This window comes from Motacilla alba, chromosome 4 (genome assembly GCF_015832195.1).
Source record: "Motacilla alba alba isolate MOTALB_02 chromosome 4, Motacilla_alba_V1.0_pri, whole genome shotgun sequence".
Lineage (NCBI taxonomy): Eukaryota > Metazoa > Chordata > Aves > Passeriformes > Motacillidae > Motacilla > Motacilla alba.
In genome coordinates this window covers 40,292,710-40,313,618 of record NC_052019.1, presented here as the reverse complement: position 1 = coordinate 40,313,618, position 20,909 = coordinate 40,292,710, and the positions used below count along the sequence as shown (strand labels likewise).

At 36.2% G+C, this 20,909-nt stretch overlaps 1 protein-coding gene across 8 annotated transcripts in view; it reads left to right on the top strand.

Moving 5' to 3' along the window:
* Positions 1-20,909, top strand: part of RAPGEF2 (Rap guanine nucleotide exchange factor 2) — a 186,773-nt gene that overhangs the window by 84,408 nt on the left and 81,456 nt on the right. For 5 of the 8 annotated variants that reach the window (XM_038135127.1, XM_038135122.1, XM_038135124.1 and 2 more), the window contains exons 5-7: positions 11,860-11,935; positions 14,085-14,252; positions 16,900-16,917. In XM_038135127.1, coding sequence (XP_037991055.1) covers positions 11,860-11,935; positions 14,085-14,252; positions 16,900-16,917 — 262 coding nt within the window. The remainder of the gene's footprint in view (positions 1-11,859; positions 11,936-14,084; positions 14,253-16,899; positions 16,918-20,909) is intronic. The other 3 variants (XM_038135129.1, XM_038135123.1, XM_038135125.1) reach the window with 1 other exon arrangement.

Sequence of the window (20,909 nt, the reverse complement as noted above, 5' to 3'; positions counted from 1 at the left end):
TTGTGTCTCTTTCTGTGTGAAAGACCTGACGATGGGCTTGAGAAGGTCTGGATCACCTGCTGGTGCTCAGGGGCATTTGTGGAATGTTCAGAACAATTTCATATGCTTTCCACAGGGGAGTGCAGAGCTTGCAGATTCAAGAGATCCTTGGGTTTGGTGTTTCATGCATGGTAATTGTCAGCTGAGTCGAGATGACAATTCCTGCCACTTTTAAATGCCACTGGCAGTGCATTTAAAATAAGTAAAGAAGTTAGGCTCTTCCATTGTGCTTTATTTACTTCAGTGGTGTTTTTCTTCCCCATTGAAACTGCAGCTGTGTGAAAATACTTTAAAGTTAAGGGTATCTATTGGAATGAAAAAATGGTGCTTGAGCATAGAAACAAAATACACAACGTTATAAATCCAGACCACTGATTTTATGGAGAGTTTTGCCTGTGAACCAATTTAGGTTACTTTTTGCATTTGCTTTACAGATGAAGTATGATGAAAATTTTTCATTGGGATATTGCCAATGCCAATGAAAAAGAAAATCTGAGGTAACACAGGCAGTAGATTTTATCTATGTAAGCATGAATGTATCTTAAAAGCACAAAGTAACTGAAAAGGACCATAAGGAAAAAATAAAATAAGCAGAAGAGTTTAACAACCTAGATTCATGGGCATGTAATTTTGAGCAGAAAGGCAGGAGAGGAAAAGAGGGAATCCTTTAAGGTAGCTGATGAACCAATGTAATCTTTGATGTCTCTGATTGATACCAACTCTCAGATCCCATTTTTTTTAAATCTTAGAAATTTTGGGTTAAAATTTTGACTAATTTTTGAAAAAATATTCTGGAATTGTGGTGGGGATTTTTTGGGCTTTTTTTTTTTTTTTTTTTGGTTATTATCTTCCCCCACCTGCCCATCTGGGTGCAAAACAGATTAATTCCACTGGAAACACTCACTTTTTTCCCTGATGGTATTGTAAAAGCTGGCCTTGAAACAGTATGGTTTCATTGCTGACTCTTCTTTTTAGCTTATTTTGTGTCTCATTGGCTAGAGGCACCTTTCTGATCCCATCATTAGGGTCTCTAATGGAACATGTCACAATTTGAAGCCATTGAGAGCAACATCTAAGCAATTCCTGGAAACATTGTCCATCTTTGCTTTTGCTTTTACTGCTGTTCTGTACATTATAATTATGTGATATATTTTGTTTCAACAGTACTCACACTTCGAAATTTTCTTTCTAAAATTTCGGTTTTGATTTTAATATTAAAAAGCTATTTTCTGAAATTGTAATAAATTGCTTGCATAAAAATGGGGATGTGGAAAAAAATTGAGAACTCTTTTTGAGAAATTATGTAGGAGAAAATTCTCTGTGTAATAAAGTGAATGGTTCTTTAAAATATAAATGTGAAACCCATTACATCAGGGTATCTGCTACTGCTTGCATAGTTAATCATAGGTATCTGTCTGAAGAAAATGGTTGCCTTTTCACAATGGATATTGCAGCTGGTGAGATGTCCTCTTATGCAATCTCTTCCTTCCGATTTAAGATTTCCTCTGATTCAATTTAATAGTACTTAAGGTTTTGAGTTGTAGTACAAACCTGCAAAACATCAAAGTTCCCTTCAGTTACTTGGGAAAACTGCATTATAGGATTCTTGCTGAGGTCAAAAGAAGACCCTGTTTGCTTTATGCGTTCTCAGGATCTCTGGACAAGTTTTATAAGGGTAATGAACTGAAGTAATCTGGTCATTGCTTACCTCAAAATAACAAAAGGAACTGTGTGCAAAAACAGTATAAAGAATACCGAAAAGAGAAGTTATATGCATTTGGAGAGAGGGGACAGAGGAGACTGCCTTTTCTTTGCCTCATGTGAAACTCTCAAGATCTGAACTTTCATAAACTTAATTTTGCTGAACAACCATCTAGATAAGCTGAAGTAATGATGTTTACTTATGTATTTGGAGGACTGTAGAGTAACTGAAAGGAATTAGAATTATTGTCTGGATTCTTAGTGTGATTCCACTACTGTAATTCTTCCACAAATGGTCTTTTTAACAAAATATTGCTCCATATTGTAGAAGATTTGAAAATGTCTGAGAGCTTTCTTTCACTTGATACTAAAATTTTCAAATGTTCTGAAAAACAAATTCAGGTATACAAGACGTGGTATAACATTTTAAGTGAGGAATAATTTATTTTTCAAATTATAATATAAATAACTAAAAGAAAATTGTCACTACTACTCCACTGGTTTACTTTGTTTATTCATTCACAAATATACAAATTATCTTGAATACATCTGTTCTGTACACTAATTTATGGAAACTTGTTACTGAAGGACTGTGTTTAGGTTTCTATGTGAATGAATTAGTTGTATCGAATGAGTTAAGCGTGTGAAGTGTGGAAAGTGTCAATATATATGGTCTTGTTTTACTTCTAAAAACCTAGATGATGTGTCAAGTTATTTTAGTAATTCAAAAAACCCTGAAAATTTGTAATACCTTAATTATGAAAGTCTCTAGGGGGACTTAAAAATGCTTATTATGTATTTTTCAACATAGAAAGTCTTCATTTAGAAACTAGCATCTAAAGTCTTTGTATGACATTGGAAAAATACTCCTCTGTTTTAATGAATTTCATGAATGTTAATAAGCCAAGCTGTGTTTAGACAAGGTCTTGCCTCCTAAGTAATGTTTTCCAACAACTTCTCATTCTTTGAGACCATTATGTAGATCTTGTGATGTCACAGCAATCTCCATGGCAACACAGACGTCATGAACATGAAGCATAAGCAAAGCTGTCTTTATTCAAACCATTTATTCATTTATTTATTTATTTGAAAGAATGAGAGAAAAAGTAGGTTAGGAAAAAACCTTTCATCTTTGAATGTTTTCCAAGATAAAGTAATACAAGAACTTCTAATTTAAAACTAAAATAAGGGTAATTTTTCTCAAAGAAGGATCTATTCCCAGGTGTGCTGATGAGGTACCTGCCTCCGAGCTTTCTGTTCTAGATAGGTTGCAAAGCTGAACTGCTGCAACAAGCTAAATTTGTTGTTCCCTCTGCTAGTAGGGTTTTGTTTGTTTGTATAATTGTATGTTTAGTCTGTGAACATAGATCTTGAATTCAACAGAAAAATGCCATCAAAATGTTTCTTTAGTGTGGTATATATAAAAGGGTCGTAAAGGAACACTAAAGTGGTGTTCTCCTCTGAAAAGTATTCAGGATCACCTGCTGCTATAAAGACCCTGAGCATTTACCCTTTCTACAGTAAATTTGCAAAATGGTTTGTTATTCTTAAAAACACTTTTTCATATGGGATTTTAAACCATTTTTCGGCTTAATGTTTTAGTTTTGACGTTACCTTATGAAAAGTGAAAAGCAACAAATGTGAAACTTTATACAATGACTTGATTTTTTCTACCGAAACTAGTCAAACTTGCTACCATATTCACTCTTGTAACCAGGTAAAATTTTAAAATTAACCTCACTTTTCAAAACAGTAGTCTACTCTAAAAGAAAAACTGTGTGAAGATCATAAATCACATGTTTCAGAGTCGACTGAGAGAAGTTTCTATGGAAGCAAACCTCTAGAATCTAGCTAATTTCAAATTATTCACTGTGTGTTTTCAGGAACTTCTTTTGAAGTGCTTTCAGTAGTCAGCTATAAATTAGCAGATTAATGCAACCTCTGATCTGGGTTGCATTTGCATAAGAATTAAATCCCTATGAGTATTACATAGATAAAGCACTATAGTCTGTCATCTGTAAGGATGCTAACTAAAAGTGTTCAAAATACTGAAGAGGTTCACTAAAGTTTCCAGCTGGAGTTTAACTTATACACATTTTTAGCAGGAATCATTTAAAGCGTTAATTTACTGTAAATGTGCTTATTTTGTAGTTTTAATATGGTCTGGTTAGTCATCAAGCATTCTCTCTGTCTGTTGGGTTCTCTGCACCCTCCTGCTGCAGCAGCAGGGTTATTATCCTTGGCACCCTGATTCCTCTTCCCCCAGAGGCAGCGGGTGGTTTGGGTCCCTAGTCAAGTAAGGAGCTGCAGGGATGTCTCAGGCTTTTTTCTCTTGTGAAACACTCCTCCCAGGTATTATTAAGTGGCGTGTACTTAGCTGTGATATCGCAAGTGAGTCCCTTCCCTGACACATGAGCTGTTGTATCTGGGACTGTAAACATCTAAGCTATCATATGACATTGGATAAGCCTAATCATCCTTATCCATGGTATGCAGTGAGCTCATGTCTCCAGGATTTGCAAGTAGTGACAGTTCTGCAAATGCCTCTTCAACTTGCCAGCATCTCAATTTTCCTTTCAACTGTAAAGCAGCAACTTGCTTTTGCTGAAAAAAAAGCTAAAAATAGAATAACATTGTAGGAATTAAATAAATTGAAAGAAAAAAAATCCTAATCTAATTATTATTTTGACGTGCAGATGACCACTACATTTTTATTAAAAAGAATAGTTATTACAAGTCAAAATCAGCTTGGGCTTCCCTTGTATCTTTCCTTGCTTTTCCTAAAAGACAGGCACTAATTCAAGTGAGAATCAAACAAGTCAGCCTATGTTATCAGATAATTTGATGTTCTGTATAATGATGCTCTGTCTTTCAGCTGCCAAACTCTTTCTTTCATAGTTTCCAACGTGCAGCTCTAAGCATGGGGAAACCCTGCTGCCTTCCTTCCCCGCTTGCCTCATCCCCAGTGGAGCGCTGTTCACGTTAGAGTGCCTCTGCATGCATGACAGGCTCTGGCTTTTTTTCTGAGGGGTCAGAAAATGGCCACGCCAAATTTAGTTTTCATCAGAGCACTTATGCCTTCCCCTGGGAATGGCTTGTGCATGTACACGAGCTTCTTAATTGTAACTTTCTGTTTTTCCTTGGTAAGGATGAGTTGGATGGAGGTCTGCGTTTCAGAGCACACTGATGTGAAACTCAGCTAAACCCAGCTTGGCTAGAATAAACCAGGTAGAGGGACTGATGCTTTTCATTCTGATCTGGACATACCAAAATGAAATATGGTAGTTCTTAATGGAAAAGATGCATGAGGAGAAACTTGACTGAATCTCCTGTTATCTCTTTAAATGAGAGATAGAAAATAGTCCCCATTTGGCTCCCCTTCTAGATGTCTACTCACTACTCCTCTATATTTCATCAAGGAATTCAGTGTGACTGGTTGGCTTTACAACTAAGTCTAACTAACTAACATTTTGATGATGTTGCTAGCTGAATGTTGATTATTACATCAAGATGTGATTTTTAGGATTTTTTGGAGACCAGACATTCTGCTCGTGTTTGTTTCTGTATCATCAGATAATAATTGATGCAGTGATTGAAAGCAGGTCCTGCCATGACCTCCTCAGTTGTGGCACTGCTGTGAGGAAGTGGAGTGTGCAGGTGGGACATGCAGCACATGATCCATCCAATGGGATGGGGACTCCTGTCTGCGCTGATATTGAGAGCTGGCGGATAGAGGGAAGACTGGAAATGAAGTGGATAGCATTTGAATGTAAATGGTGATGTAATAATAGAATTTTCAGGGTGAGGGCTTCCTAAGAGCAAATGAAGACACTTTGGTTTACGTAACTTCAAATTCTAAATATGCTTCATGCAATACCTCTGTATTTCATTTTGGTAGTTTTCTATGATTCTCCTAAATGTAGGTGTCAATGTAATTTTCACAAAAAAATGCTTTGAAGTATTTGGTTTATGTAACTTTAGATCCATTTTTATCATGAATATGTTAAAAGCTTGAGAAACTGAACTGAACCATGCATAGCCTTGTGCTGATGGATTTATTCATATCCAGTCTTGAACAGATAAAGATTGGTTGCAGTGAAGGTGGGAGAAGGATCATGTTTACTTTAATCTCCATGCTTATTTAGATGTTCTGCATTGGCAAATACTGCACATCAGTGATCTTAAACCCATTGTACCTCCTATTTGGAAACTTCAGAACAAAGCAAAATTTTTAATATCTTGATTTCTAGAGTTGTGGAATAAAATATTTCAATATTCATGTATTATATTTTTACTTTGTTATATTGTATTTTTTTAATCAAAAAAAGAAAGCAAAATCTGTATGGAACTAATTTCTTTGCTTACATATAAGATTCTAATAACTTGAGAAACAAGAAAATTTGCTACTTGTATTTTTCCTTCCATTACAAGTTGTCTAAATAGAAAATTCTTTTTGATTCAGGGCAAGTGTCAATTACATAGATTTTATTCTCAACCAGCATTTTTGTTCCAAATATTGCAATTACATATACATAAAACTATAACAGTATTATTATTATTATTTGCTGAAGAATGTGCACCACAGAGATGACCATACTTTGTGGAGCTATTTTTGTGAGACTTTAAAATAGTTTTACTAAAACCTTAAACTAGTGTAATGTAGGGAATATCAAAAGAAATAAAAGTTAAGATTACATTTTAGAGGAAACCCTAAAATTTTTTCTGTCCTTTTTGCAAAATTGTCATTAGTGAAATTGAATTTTCTATGTGAGTGATCTCTGATTTTTAAGAGGAAAAAAGAACAGGGCTTAACACTGAAAACCCTTTTCTTGGTGCTGTGAGGTTTCCTTCAGATTCTGCATCACTTTTGATGAATGCATTTGCATTCCAGTGCTGAGAAATAACTTTCCATTTGGGAGCTGGGTTGATGTGAAAACAGGAATGTGGAGGCCCAGGGTGAGGGGACAGGGCTGAAAGCTGATAGAGAAACATTCCCTCTTCAGTAGCTGCTGCCTCTCCTGCGAGCTTTGAAAAGAGCATCTGTGTGAGCGTGTGCGAGGATGTCTGGGGACCTGGGGAAGTGGATGGGTCATGTCTGGAGAAAACTGCCTTGTCCTCCAATGTCATGATGATAAGAGAAAGAATAGAACAAGTCACATCAGTACCTGCAAGTTTTTGGCTGTCTCTAGGTGTAAGTGCTTATAAAAATGTGTGTGTTGCTTGTGGCTTTGGATGTTTCATTTAATTGAAGTACTTTGTTGTTTTGTTTTATTAGTAAATCTATTAAATTTGAATGGGCATACATGCAGACAGTGGTCCTAAATTATTCTGTTGTTGTTTGTTAGCCATAGGCACATTTAAACCACTGTAGTTGCATAATAGTGAAGAGTTTTTTTAATGAAAACTGAGAATGTAAACTTGGAAAACATCAAAACCCTTAATTTTCATTCACAACTTGTCTTCTGTTAACAAGCATGAAACCTGAAAACTGATACCTCTGTTCTTTAGCCAGCTATGTATGTTTTCAGTATAACAAGTTGTAAGCTGAGAAATGCATGTAGTAAGATACACTTATGGATAGGGGAACTGTCATCTCAGCTCAGTGTAAATTCAATTTAAGAATGCATTAAAATGCAAATGAAATTGTAAACTACTTACATGGGTTAAAATACCTGCTTTTAATATACAGTGAGAAAAAACAGGGGTTTTTAATACTAATGACTTTATTTGGAAATAATGCTTTTGAATAGCCAAGTGGGAAATTAGACTTTGTCAATTGTTTAAAGGAGAGAAGGGGAGAAATTTCTACAGTTAGGGAGAAACTGCTTGGGGGAAATACCTGGCTGTCCACTATAAAGTGTATTCCTGTAAATAATGTTTTTATATATCTTTAGATAGTTGTTGAGTTGGTTTGTTTTTTTTTTTTTTTTTCTGGTGGGGGTGGGGGGGTTGGTTGGTGTTGCTGTAATTTATTTTTTAAAATGAAAGTCAGTTTATATTCACATCATGCCTTCGGTATCCCTATGTGAATACAAATACTGTGATAGAAAAGGACTCCAGAAGTGAAATTGTCTCCAGGACAGGTACTGAGGAGAGCATCTGTGAAGCTTAATACTTGGGGAATGTCAAGTCAGAGCTTGTGTGGTAGTAGGGAAGAAAAGTGTTGGAAAAGTTGCTGCAAAACAAGGTTCTCTGAGGAATTTAGGTGAGGCAGCAATATCTTGACCAGGCAGCCCTTCTGGCTTTCTAAATTACTGTTATAACCTCTGCATCCCATATTGACAGCTACAATTGCCAAGATACCTTTAAACTGCCTTATCTTCCTTTGGTGAAATTCACACCAATTTAGAGAAAATAGTTGCAAACCTGTGATTCTTTCAGATGTGCAATTGCCTTAATAGTTACAAACAAACTATATTTGAGTTGAAATTAATAAGGCTTAATAAGACATTTTTGATTTAAATGATTAAGGAATAGTATGATACAACCACATGTAAAGTGTATGTCATGTAAAGTTCTCTACTTCATTTTAACAACAAAAATGGGATTTAAACTTAAGCTCTCTATATGCACAGGCTTATCTTACCCTACAGTAAGGGAAGAAGTAAATTTGTGAAATCCTTGATCTATTGAAAAATGCTAATAAGGGCTCTCTACATTGTACTTTAGCTAGCCAGTACTTAAGTTGACTATTTTGTGAGAAATCTGGGTAGTCAAACTCAGTTTCTATGGAAAGTCTGGCATCAGAATTTTGAAAACAATATTGTTTAGTCAAAGTTACTGAAGTAGAGCTGATATTAAGAAGGTAATCAATCAGCCCTTTTACTGAAGCTTTATTTGCTTGGAACTGTTTCTGTCTGATACCTAACATCCCACAAGCCAGTTTACATGCCTGCTCATGGTCCCTTATATGAAGTTCTTCTGCTGGTATTTCAGAGAGTGGCTTGGGTTGGAAAGGACCTGAAAGATCAGATAATTTTAAATCCCCTGCCATGGGCAGAGATCCCTTTCACTGGACCAGGTTGCTCAAGAGCCCCATCCAGCCTGGTCTTGAACAATTCGTGGGATGGGGCATCCACATCTTCTCTGGGCAACCTGTTCCAGTTCCTCACATTCTTCTAATAAAGAATTTTATACAAGGTTTTAATTTTGGACTTTTTTATCAGCTCAGTAAACGGACTGTATCATGTGTTGGGTATTTGCTGCTTCATGCTAATGCTTCAAATAATGTGTTTTCAATTAAATTGAGTTTGTTTGGTGGCCTCCTCTACTATGTGGCAAGTTCCTGCAGCTAGGTATTTTGGAGAAGACTGTCGCTGAAGTACTTTTTTTGTTTGTCTTTTATTTTTGTTCCTGTGGGAAACTGGTAAATTAATTCAGATACAACTTACTGACTTTGATGTCAGTCTTATGAATTGAAGTGGCAGGATTATCAGTACCCTAAGATGCTAGTTGTTTCTCAGATCTGCATGTCAAACAAAAAACCTGCGTTCGAGTGTGGTTCTGCAAGGGGTGGTATGCACTGTTGTGATGCATGTTCTACCACAGTCAGAGAGGGACAATTCTGAAGTGCCCAGATGTAGTGGACAGTAACAAGAGAGTTCCCTAATTTTCACTGACTATGTGAATTCCTCACTGGTGGTGAATTTTCACCAGAGCCTGGAAGTCAGGAGGTTTAGCTGGTGTGGCCATCTGAGAACTGCAACACTTGAAAGGTCATTTAACTTTCTTGTGCCTTGATTTACTTGTCTTCCTTCTTACAGCACTTCACAAAGTTTAGAGTTTGTTTACAGCCTGAAGTGCCTTGTGATCTTTGGTCAAAGATAATATATACATGTGATGCACTGTCTGCTCTGATAAATTTTGTGCTGTCATAGGAGTCTGAATAGTCCAGGAACGGCATAGTTATTTGCTGTGAGAACCAGTGTGTTATTTGGGGGCAGAAATCAAGAATTTTCTTTATAGTAACTGAATTCACGCCTTCTATCTTAATATGTTGACTAGTCCTCGGGGGCTAAAAGGCGAAATCTAAACAAGTTATTCAAGAATAGAAAAGCACATCCAAAACACAGTTTTTTTTCACTCTGTTTGCTAAAGCTTGAAACTTTGGCACGTCAGCAGTGATTAGCAACAGACAGAAGCTTAAAGTTGATACTCACGGACAGCAATAGAGGAGGAAGAAAGGTGGAGTTGAAAAATGTATATGCATTTTTTTGTTGAAATTAGTGCTTACTCTGAGGCTGCAAAAATGGTTTGGCAAAAATACAGCAATATGTATTTTCTAAGTGGGAAGAGAATATTTCTGTGTGCTTCCACTGGAATATCAAATAAGTTGACTTATTAATTCAAATTTTTTGAATTTTCATTTTTTGATTCAATGAGTTGATTTACTTTCTTCTTTCTTTACTCCTCCTATCTGTTTGTAAGGAAAAACTGTGGTATGAATCAGACTAGTGGCCAAGAAAATAAGTTTTGACACTTGTACAACAATTTAATGAATCAGTATAATGGCTTCATTTTCTGATGTCTTTAAGAGTAGTTGAAATTGTATAAAATTCAAGATGGTATTGTAGAGTAAGGAACTCTGTGTTTTGTTGCTGGACTGTAGGATGAAGCATGTGTTTGCCTCCAGGAAAATAAGCATTTTGTTCAGAGACTTCTTTATTGAATATTTCTTTTCAAGAGGCCTAGTATTCTGGAAAATTTTTTCTATTGTAGAAGTCCCATGTACCATTAAATGCGATTATTATTTTGATGAATAAGCACAGCTGGCATTTCTTTTCAATATCTGACTGCCTTCTTTTTGAGCCTATAAATGTGCTGTTGTCAAGAGATTAGCCTTTGGGGTAGCAGTTAAATTGTTCATTTCTACTAATCGCCAGGCAGGACAGGAGCATAGATATGAACTGGCTAGATAGACTGCTCTGAATGATGTGTGAACTGCAGTTTGTGAGTTAGGAAATAAAGCTTAAAACAGTTATCTTTCACAAGCACTGTAGCTGCAGTGTGTTGCCACATGCCAGCATTGGTTAAAATTCAGATGTTGCAGATTTGTTGAGTTCGGTTTGTTTTTCAGGGTGTTGCCCTGGGGGCTTCAGACAGGAAGGTTTCCCAAGTCTGTTGCACAGTGCCAAGTGGAAGAAAGGGAAAGGCCAATTAGTTATATTGGCTCTCAGCTATTTTAGGGTGGATTGGGTACAGCAAACTTAGAGGGGTCCTGTCCTGAAGTTGTGGGCATTTTGGTGTCTGTCCTGCCCTCCAGTCTGCAATGGGAAAGGTCTGGCATTGACCTGGCATTTGTACCCAGAGAAAGAATCACACACCCTCAACACAAACTTTAGCTGGCTGCCTTTCTTCCTCTCTGATGGTGTATGATTAAGGATCTAACTGTAGAGATCCTGGATTTCTCTGAATCATGTACTGGTTCTCTGCTCTCCACCATTACATCTGCACTTTGAGGATCCTTAGCAGTGAACCCTGCAGGTGCACAGATACATCTAATACAGGCAGAGGACTCCAAAAACCTAACCAAAAAGCCTTTCAATTTTTTCCTACAGGGAACAAAATAGTATGCTTAATTATTCCACTATGATGAGAATGTCTTGTGAAACGGCAGAACAACCTTTTGTCCTCATCTATTTAATTTGGGAACACACTCATCTTCCTTATTTTATTAATTCATTTTAAGTAGAAAAGAGCTAACTGAAGTTGATCAGCCTTTTAATTCTTTCTTTGGTATGCCAGTTAGCTTTTGTTAAAGAAATGCAGATAGCTTAGGTAACTTAATACTGTAATGCCAGAAGATACTAGATCAAACTCTCTAAGGCAGTTCAGAATCAACTGTGCCTCTTCAGTAGACAGCTCTTGATTGACGCTTGTTTTGGTGTTAATAGACTTATTTAGCAAATACTCTTAGGGAACTATGTAAATACAAAATAGACAGCTCTCAGTGCCCTTGGGTCTCAGTTAATTGTCAAAGGACATATGCATGAAAATTGTATTGTGCACAGGTATGTATGTTTTCCTCTGCTTTACAATATCTGGCAAAGATGTAAATATGCTTTTGAATTCTGTTATGGCTCTGATTTCTTTTCTAACAGAAATATTTTTGTTTTTCAGTTTTGGCAAGCGTTCTGCCGGCAGCTTCAGACGTGGATGTGAATGCATTGTTTTAGAGCCATCTGAAATGATTGTGGTGAGAATATTTTCAGTCAGTTGCTTCCAAATTTTACAGACCCTCTTTGGTAACACTTCAGCTTCCAATAAGACTTAGAATTTTCTGGTTTCTACATGATCTTTTAATAAATATAAGACCTATACCTATAATTTATATTGTTCTTACATTTACTTTTTCTGATTTCTTGTAAAACTGAAGTTTTCTTGTGCTGGCAGAATAGTTTGTGGGTTTTTTTTTTAGAAACAGCTTCATTATTATTACTCGTAAACATAGATGCTTTAAAGTATTAATTTCAGGTTAGTTGGAGTAATTAATGTGTGAATTAAATTTAATCTCAACTGTCTCAGGTTTTTAAGAATAAATTTGAATGTTTTTAAATTCTGTCAGCCTTCCTGGGTGAAGGTGAGGGTATTTTGTTAGCAGCATCTGCTGTAGTCCAGTGGCAGAACATTGTCTTTGAGGGTTCACAGGCTTACACATTTTAGTTGACACTTAGGGCAGATCATCTGAACCAATGCAGAATTGGTGGGTTAATTTTTTTGTTTCTCTCTGTCACAGAGATACAGATCAGTTGATAATACAGGCATGGCAATTATCTAAGCCATAAAGATAGCTTAAATATAGACTGTGACACTAACCATTTTTTTCCCTAAAACGTAACAGTTTCTGTAAAACTTGTGGAAACTCGAGAAAATGTGGTATTACTCTAGGATTGTACTTGTTTATTACCAGTTTGTGTAACTCGCATCTGACCATTTGGGAAACAGTTTGTTGTCCCAGTTCTGTTTTCTAGAAGCACGCAGTTTAACTGATTGTAGCTGTGTGAATGTCTGCCTGTTTCACATGCATTTCTTTTTAAGTTATAAGGAAGAGTGGTATAAAGGTAGGTATTGGAAAAGGAGATGACTAAACACCAAGAAATTTTTTTGACTGATGGATAGTGTTAGGTCAGAGGCAAGTGTTTGCCAGAAAATGTAACCACTGCAGCTCTGGAAAGATGAAATTGAACACTTCACTCAGGCTCTCAAAGGAATAATTGTACTTTGAATAGAAAGAATCCTATCCCCAGAGTTGTTTGGGCGCATAAGAGGTAGCAGGGTGTGAGTGTGAAGGTGTCAGACGTGAAACAGATCCTCCCTGCAGAGGGGGTAAGCACTGCCTGCTCTTCTGGTGAACCAGAGGCCGTGCTCATCCATTTGAGTTAGTGCACTGAAAGCTGTACTTTGTCACTTGGGCTGACTGATGTGTGACACTTATGACATGGATAAGCTGCAAATTCATAGGAGTATTTTGTCTAACATTTCCTTGTTGAAAAATGTGCAGGAACCTTGCGGGGTGCCTCATCTCTCATCCTGAGGGATGGAATTGAATAACAGGAATTATCTGAATCCCTCTATATAGGCAATGCTAGAAGTTGTGATTTTTTTCTTCATTTCCTTGTTAGTCTCAAATAACTTGAGTAAGGTTTCTATTAGTGGGGTAAACACAGAAGAGATGTTGATTTTCAGCCAAATTAGTGCAAAAAGATCATTCTCTTCTGGGAAAACCAGAATTATTAGTTCAAATGTTTTCATGGCAGCATACTGTTGTGTAGTAAGATAGTCTTCAAACTCTGTAGACACAGAAACTGAGAAGACTAATTTTATACTAGGATATACCTAATAGGTATTTTTTATTCCCCCCGTTGTTGTTTTGTAGTGTTTTTTTTTTTTTTTTAATGCACAAATCCAGTCTTTTAGAAATCCTTTTATGCCTTCAAAATATTTGAAATAATAAAACCAGTCCTGCCTGAAGAGTGAAGCTTTTGGATCAGTTAGGCAAGATGCTGAATAGATGTCAATAGGGAAACAGGCAAGTGTTCTCTTGTACCAGTTTTCTTTCTGGAATGTATTGATTGGTGAAATGTTTGTATTTGTGCAGGCATAAGAAAGGGGTGAGGAAGGAAGAATTTTTCTTCTGTCATTTTTGAAAAGTGATCATATTTTGTGATCCTTTTCATACTAATGTTGTTCTATTTCTTTTTTAGTAACGATTTCACACTTAGTGCTGAAAATGCAGCAAACTCAAAGCTGGCTGCTGCTTTTTGAAAATAGGATTTCTTCTGTTTCAAACGAGAGGAAACATTTTCTCTCTTGTGGGGAAAGACACTCTCTTGCATCTGTTGTAGGTTGATTACATGGAAGAAAATGAGGAATATTTCCAGCGTCAAGCATCTCACAGGCAATCTCGAAGAAGGTTTAGGAAAATCAACCAGAAAGGAGAGCGACAAACAATTATTGATACTGTTGACCCTTATCCTGTGGGGAAGCCACCTCTACCTAGAGGCTACCATACGGTAAGCTGTTTTATTTATGGTTCACAAAAAGACATAAACAGGAAAACTACTGAAAATAACGCAGTCCAAATGCTAAACTTGCTGGTATCTTTCAAGTGTGCTTCTGTGGGGAGGTTTCCCTTCAAAATCACTGTGAATGTGGCTCCATCAGTACGTGGACACGTGTGCAGCTTGCATCTTAGTTCAGAGTTGAAAGTACTTTTCTTATGACTGTCAATGTCATGTATTATTTTTTAATGTTCCAATCATGATGGGAAATTGTTAAGGAAATTCTGTTCTCATTTCCTTGTCTGTTAAGTTACAATAGAATTAGTTCAGTGTACTGTGTTAAAAGGTCAGTTAGTGAAGCACTCATTCACGTACGTGATAACAGGTGTTGCCTGAAAAGGACTGTGCTGCATTGCAGTACACCAAATTGGGTTAGATCTGTCATTTCTTTTTGGAATTGAGAACTGAAATGTAAAATTGAAATTAACTTCTGATGGTATTTGCCCTTTATACTTGGATCTTAGTGAGCTATATGGCTGGCCCATCATGGAGGAAAAAATTTGGTCATTTTACTCGATTGCTTTTGGGGGTGAGGGACTGTATCTACATATGTTTCTAGACTTTCTCTTGAGATGAAAATAAACTAATAATTAAACCTTTGCCCATGAAATATTTTATATGGCTTTTAAACTGAGAAAAGCTCTATTAGATTAATATGTTGGTTTTGTATTGATTACAACTGTGAGCAAAATGCGGGAAAAGCTGTTTGTCTTTGGCTCTCATTTATTTGTTTAAGCCCTAAATCTGGTAGAACCATAAAGGCATGGGCATAAATGACTTTGTGCATATTTAATCTCATTGAGTTCCATGGGCTGAATTTTGTACAGTGTAAGCCATATACATATAAATTTGCAGGATGAGAGCTTTAGTGGTTTTAAAATGCCATCTTTGATACAATGCAGTTGATAGCTTTTTCAATTTTTCCTTCCTTACCCTTTATTCCTTGACTTGTTTGCCAGTTCACTGTATATTCAATGTGCGTCTATAAGTGTGTAGATGTTTGATTACATCTGTTAATTATACAGGCTTTTCCTCATGACTCGAATAATTACATTTTATGCCAACAATTTGGTTCTGTTTATACAACAGCTTTTAATGGTTTAATTTTCAGTGCAGTTATAGTTGCCTCTAGATTTAAGGTGAATTGAGCCAGTTGACTTGGTTTGAAAAGAAAACATTTTACTGCCCTGTATTTGGGGGAAAAAAAAAAAAAGTGGTATTGTACTTTGTAGGAATTACAGAAAGAATTACTTTTGTTCATATTATTTAGATGTGTGTGTTGTGCTTAGCAAACAGTGGTAGTGTGATTTGTACCTAACTCTAGAAGGGCAATTTAGATTACACAGTGCCATTTGCATTCGTAGGTCCTTGCCTGTTGTATAAATTTCGCTTTAGGTGTGCCTGATGAGTTTTTGTAAGCTTAACTGGTACTAAAAGCAAAAGTCCATCCTGTGCTATTCTGTTGTGCAAGTTCATAATGGATTTGTGTATGTGCTGGGAAATCCATTGCAAATGAGATTTCACATTAAAATGGAAGAGATTGCCAAATAAACTGTAAAATTTACAATAATTACAGTAAAATGTTGCTTTTCCAAGTGTAATATAATGCTTAGTCTGGCTTTATTATTTTTATCAAGGCAAATAGAGTCAAATAAGCTCAAGTGAATTTTAAAATGTATTAACTACATTTTAGTGACTCTTCATGCTGGTCCATTTCCTCCTATTTTTACAGTATTTGGTGATCTTGTAGACATTATTCCCTCATTCACTTCCACTAGCAATGTTACTTCTATTGCTTTAACCATACATGTTACAGGCTGCGTTGTCTTTTCGCCCTTCCTATTTTATGTCCTTTGACCTCATTTTATTGGTCTTAATTTCTTGAAAAATTGACTGAAAAAAGCAGGATTTTTTTGGAAAAACATAGGAATTTAAGACATATTATAGCACATATCTTGTGGACTTGTTGCTCATCCATTCTTTGGTCAGCATCTGTCAGGGTGTCATCTTTGTTTCTAGTTTTTAAATTTTTGATTTAAGAAGATGGAAGCATTAAGTTAAATTGGAAAAGGATTAATATGATATAATTTTTTTCAAGTTTGCTCTTCCATGTGCATGTGTACTAGTTCAGGTGTTACATATATGAGACTCAACGTAATAAAGCTGCTTTCATAGTATCCTCAAAATCTTCACAATGTGTAATTTTCCTATATTCTCTTTTACCCTAAATCCATAGAGTTAGCATGTAGAATTATTATTTTGGTTGTTGATAAATAATTATGCTTTATTTGCAGTAGACTCTGAATGCTTTTCTTCAGAAGATTCAAACTGTATTTTCTGAAGAAAGTTTTCTATAGCATAGAGTGAAATGCAGAGGTGAAATGCAGATGCATGGTGTGCTTTTCAAGAATTCAAAATTAAATGCAGTGCTCTCAGTTGCAGCATGGCTTTCTGCAGTAGGGCCAACTTATATGGGATGGTGGACCCTCATTAACATGATTTAACATTATCTTCATAGTGGTGGAATGTACTATGGCATGTCTGATAATGTTCATCTTTTCCTTTCCTCCTATGGCATTCATTTCATTTTGGCTCACAGGAATGCACTAAACCTCAGGTATTGTAACTTACTGTGTATGGTCCACTAAAAATTTCCTTGTGGGTTTGCGGTGTGATGCCATAATACTGATGCGACATTATGACCAAAATTGCCTTCTAGCCTTTGCTTTGATAGTTCAGCAATCTCATTGTGATATAAAAATACCTGTGTAATGGTGAAATGTACTGACAGCACAGTGTCTCCTGCCCAGCTTGATTGACCTTCCTTGCTTTGGCATTCTGTGATGTTTAGGAAATTAGAACTATAAACAAAGGGTGTATCTAAAATATTTAGTGTTTGGCAGACGCTTTACTCAAGTATCTCCTTTATGACTCAGAGGACTTAATCTTTGATTTTGACTTAAAAAATTAGCCCCCTGTCACTATTTAGTTACCTGCATGTCAGTAAAATGGGGAAGTGGAGTGTGACACAATGAGTAGTAAAGAAACTAAAAAAGGCTTTGCCATGGTGTTTCTTGCTTGGATTCCATTCTGGTTTCTCCTGACTCAGTATAAAGAGGCTGGATTTTCTAGGCAAAGTATGTCTAAGTGGCCATTATCTGAAACACAGCTTTGCCAAACTAGGGAGAAGAAGGTGCCCAAATAAGTCAAGTGTCTTGGAATGGTACCAAACCAAACAAAATATGGAAGTTTTTCCTGGTATCAGACCTCAAATGCACTCAAAGTGATCTGAAGTTCTGAGTGGCATCTTTTAAACTTGAGTGGCATTTGCAGTTGCACTTGCCAATGCCAAAATCAATACTGAACATCCATCAGATAAAATGTTTGATAACAATTTGTATTATCAAATTGTTAAATGTCCCCACTTTTATGCTTGAGAAATCTCTTTTGATAGAGCTGAAAACAAATTGAAACTACTTCTTTTTTTTATGTTAAAAATTCACCCTTTCTTCAAACATTGCTTTGTTCAATTTTCCTGTTATTTTTTAATCAGGAAATGTGTTTATTTTAAAAGTTCCTCTTGTGTCACATTGTTAAATTCATTTATCTAAACACTTAGAGAGTTCAAATTTCAATATGTTTCCAGTATCATAGACAAGTGATTTCTGGGTTGAAATGTTCTCTTCCTTCAAAATGTATAGTACACTTCTTTTAGGAACCCAGTTCCTTACCTTCAGATCAGTGCTCCCCAGTTTTTCAGTGGCATGATCTTGAGTAACTTATGGTTACTAAAACACTAGGTTTAAGAATGATAATGTACTTCTCAAATTATGGTAGGTATTTTAAAGACTTTGCAGTGTTTTATGACTTACCCTAATGTTTTTAAGATCATTTGAAGTGAAATCTAATGTTGAGTATCGGTACTCAGGCATATTACTTTTAGAACAAGTGTTGGTGGTTTCTAGGGTAAGGAAAATAGAAACTTCATTGCAAATGGAAATAAAATGAATGTGTTTTACCACACAGATAAAATTACATCCTTTTAAAATCACCTTTGTAGTTCTCTTTTGGGAAAAAGAACCCAAAGCCGCTAAGTTTGAGCTGCTCTCAAATCAATCTGGAAAATGTTCGCTTGTACTTGTCACATGTCAGAAACATCTTTAACTAGATTAGTGTTAATGCCCCCTTACTTAATAGCAGAAATAGGATTTTAACACTTGAATGTAGATATTCATTCTGTGTGTACCTATACTTAAGGCTACATCATATTTTCAGTGTAAAGACTTTGTTTGAAACAACTGTGCACCCATTCTCCTGAGAACCTATATGGCTTTACTTCTGCTTTAGAGTGTTTGTTGTTTTGGGGTTTTTTAAAATGCTTTAAAAGTGAATAGTCACCTGTGGAATGATTTTAATAAAGGATAGGCTTTCTTGTAATATCTTACTGCCAGTAAACTTTGTGGCTCCTTCAATGCATCTGTGAAGAATTAGTCATGCTCAGTCAGAGTGCTGCTGAGCTGGCTATTCTGTATATAATGCGTGGAATATTTGGCATAAATTGACACAAGTTCATAAAGGAAAAATCACTATGTCTAAAATAAGATGCTGTTCTTTAGTGGCATAGACATTACAAGCAGTGACTTGTAACTCCCTGGTTTGTGATAGTCTGTGTCTCTCTAGACTTGGTTTGTAAACGGAGATGTGGACTTTTACTAGTCTGTACTGTAGTCTTTATTTTGCTAAAGGCAAAGTATCTAATCTTACTGGGGTGTATTTGAAGGGATGCAGGTAGGCCTGTAAGAATAATGCTGAAGCATCTGTGGATAGCCCTGAACAGAAAGATGGTGTGTGGTGTTTTACTCTGTGTGAATCTCTCCAGATTTGAATTAGTTAACAGGCTTATGAAATTTGCTGCTAGTGCATTGTCAGCCAGCTGCTGAAATCGCTGCAAAAGGGCTCTCTGCCTTTAGTAGCCTTCCTTATCCCATTCAGCTTGAGATTCACGTGGGGTGACAATCCCTTTATCCCGTGTTGGAAAGAAAAGAGCAGTGGGCACCGAGCCATCGATAACCCCAGCTTCCACTTCAGTTACAGGCATGTAACAATTTTATCCTTACACACTGCTGTGGAGCACTGTCAGATGTGCTTAGGGCAGACAAGTATTCCTTCTGGATTTTATTTGAAGGGGTTGACTGAAAATGTGAATGAGAGGAGGACTGGAAATTATACCATGTCTAATGTTGCTGAGTCAAATCTGATCTGCAGCCATGACTCCCTGAAAAAATAAGCGTGAGAGTTTTTCCTAGTTTTTTTTTTTCTTTTGTGTATGCTATTTTTAGAAAACGATAAGAGCCTACTCATTTAGTAGCAAAATTTAGAAAATGTTCTTCCTGCTCCTGTCTTCTTTTAAAACTAATAGTGCGAAGCATTGGCAAAGTAGCCTTTTTTTTCCTGAAATTTTTTCAATTCCCATTGTCAGCCAAGAATCTAAAATACCTGGATTAAAAATTTATGTTCAGATTGTTCTGTTTTAGAAAACAATTTTGCCTTTACCTTTCCTTTGTCTGCAAAATGACATTATGAAATATTGTATATAATATTGCTACATTTAGGAAGGATTAAAAAAAAAAACACATTTTTTTTTCCTGCCTGACTTAGATGCAAAACCCTGGTTGTTTTCCTTTATTCAGTGTGTGGCTACTGAAGCGTTATGGGAGTTAATAAGATGACAAACAGTGTTTTCTGATTGTTAACATAGATGACAATTTGAAGAAGTTGATTCAATTTTTAGCACTTTGTTACAGAAGTCCAGTATAATTTTGGGATGAGGTTTTAATCTTAAAAACCAGCAAAATACCATTGCTTCTCTCTGCATGTTTGCTTTTGTTGTAAAATACATGTTGCTGCCTGTGCTTCCATGGATCACACATATGATCATGAAACGCCTCACATGTGCTTGCTTTTCAACAGTGTGGACTTTGCAGTAGCTTGATAAACTGTATTCATGTTAGTGCATTGTATTTTACATAGTAAACAGACGCCAGTGTCATAGCATACTTAGTTGTTTTGTGGAATTTCAATTTGTTTTAAATTAGTTTGAATCAGTAGAAACAGTTGCCAGACACCCAGTCTACAAGAAATCTGTTTAAAGGAACACTGTCAATCTTCCAAGCCTGTAGATAGCTGCGGCTTTTAATGCTCCTGATGATTTTTAGAAATATATAGAACTTCCACTCTAATACAAGATCATTCACTAAAACAAAATACAAACAGCAGATTTAGTCATGAGTATTCACATTAACAATAAGAAAGGCTTGCTTTTAGGGAGAAAGAACCACATCTAAGAAAATTATTTGATGGGACAGTGGGCAAGAAAGTGTGATCACAGAATCACAGAATTTCTAGGTTGGAAGAGACCTTTAAGATCATAGAGTCCAACCCATGTTCCAAGACCTCAACTAGATCATGGGCACCAAGTGCCACATCCAGTCTTCTTTTAAACACATCCAGGGATGGTGACTCCACCACCTCCCTGGGCAGATGGTTCCAGTATTTGACCACTCTTTCTGTGAAAAACTTCCTCCTTAATTCTAGCCTGTATACACCATG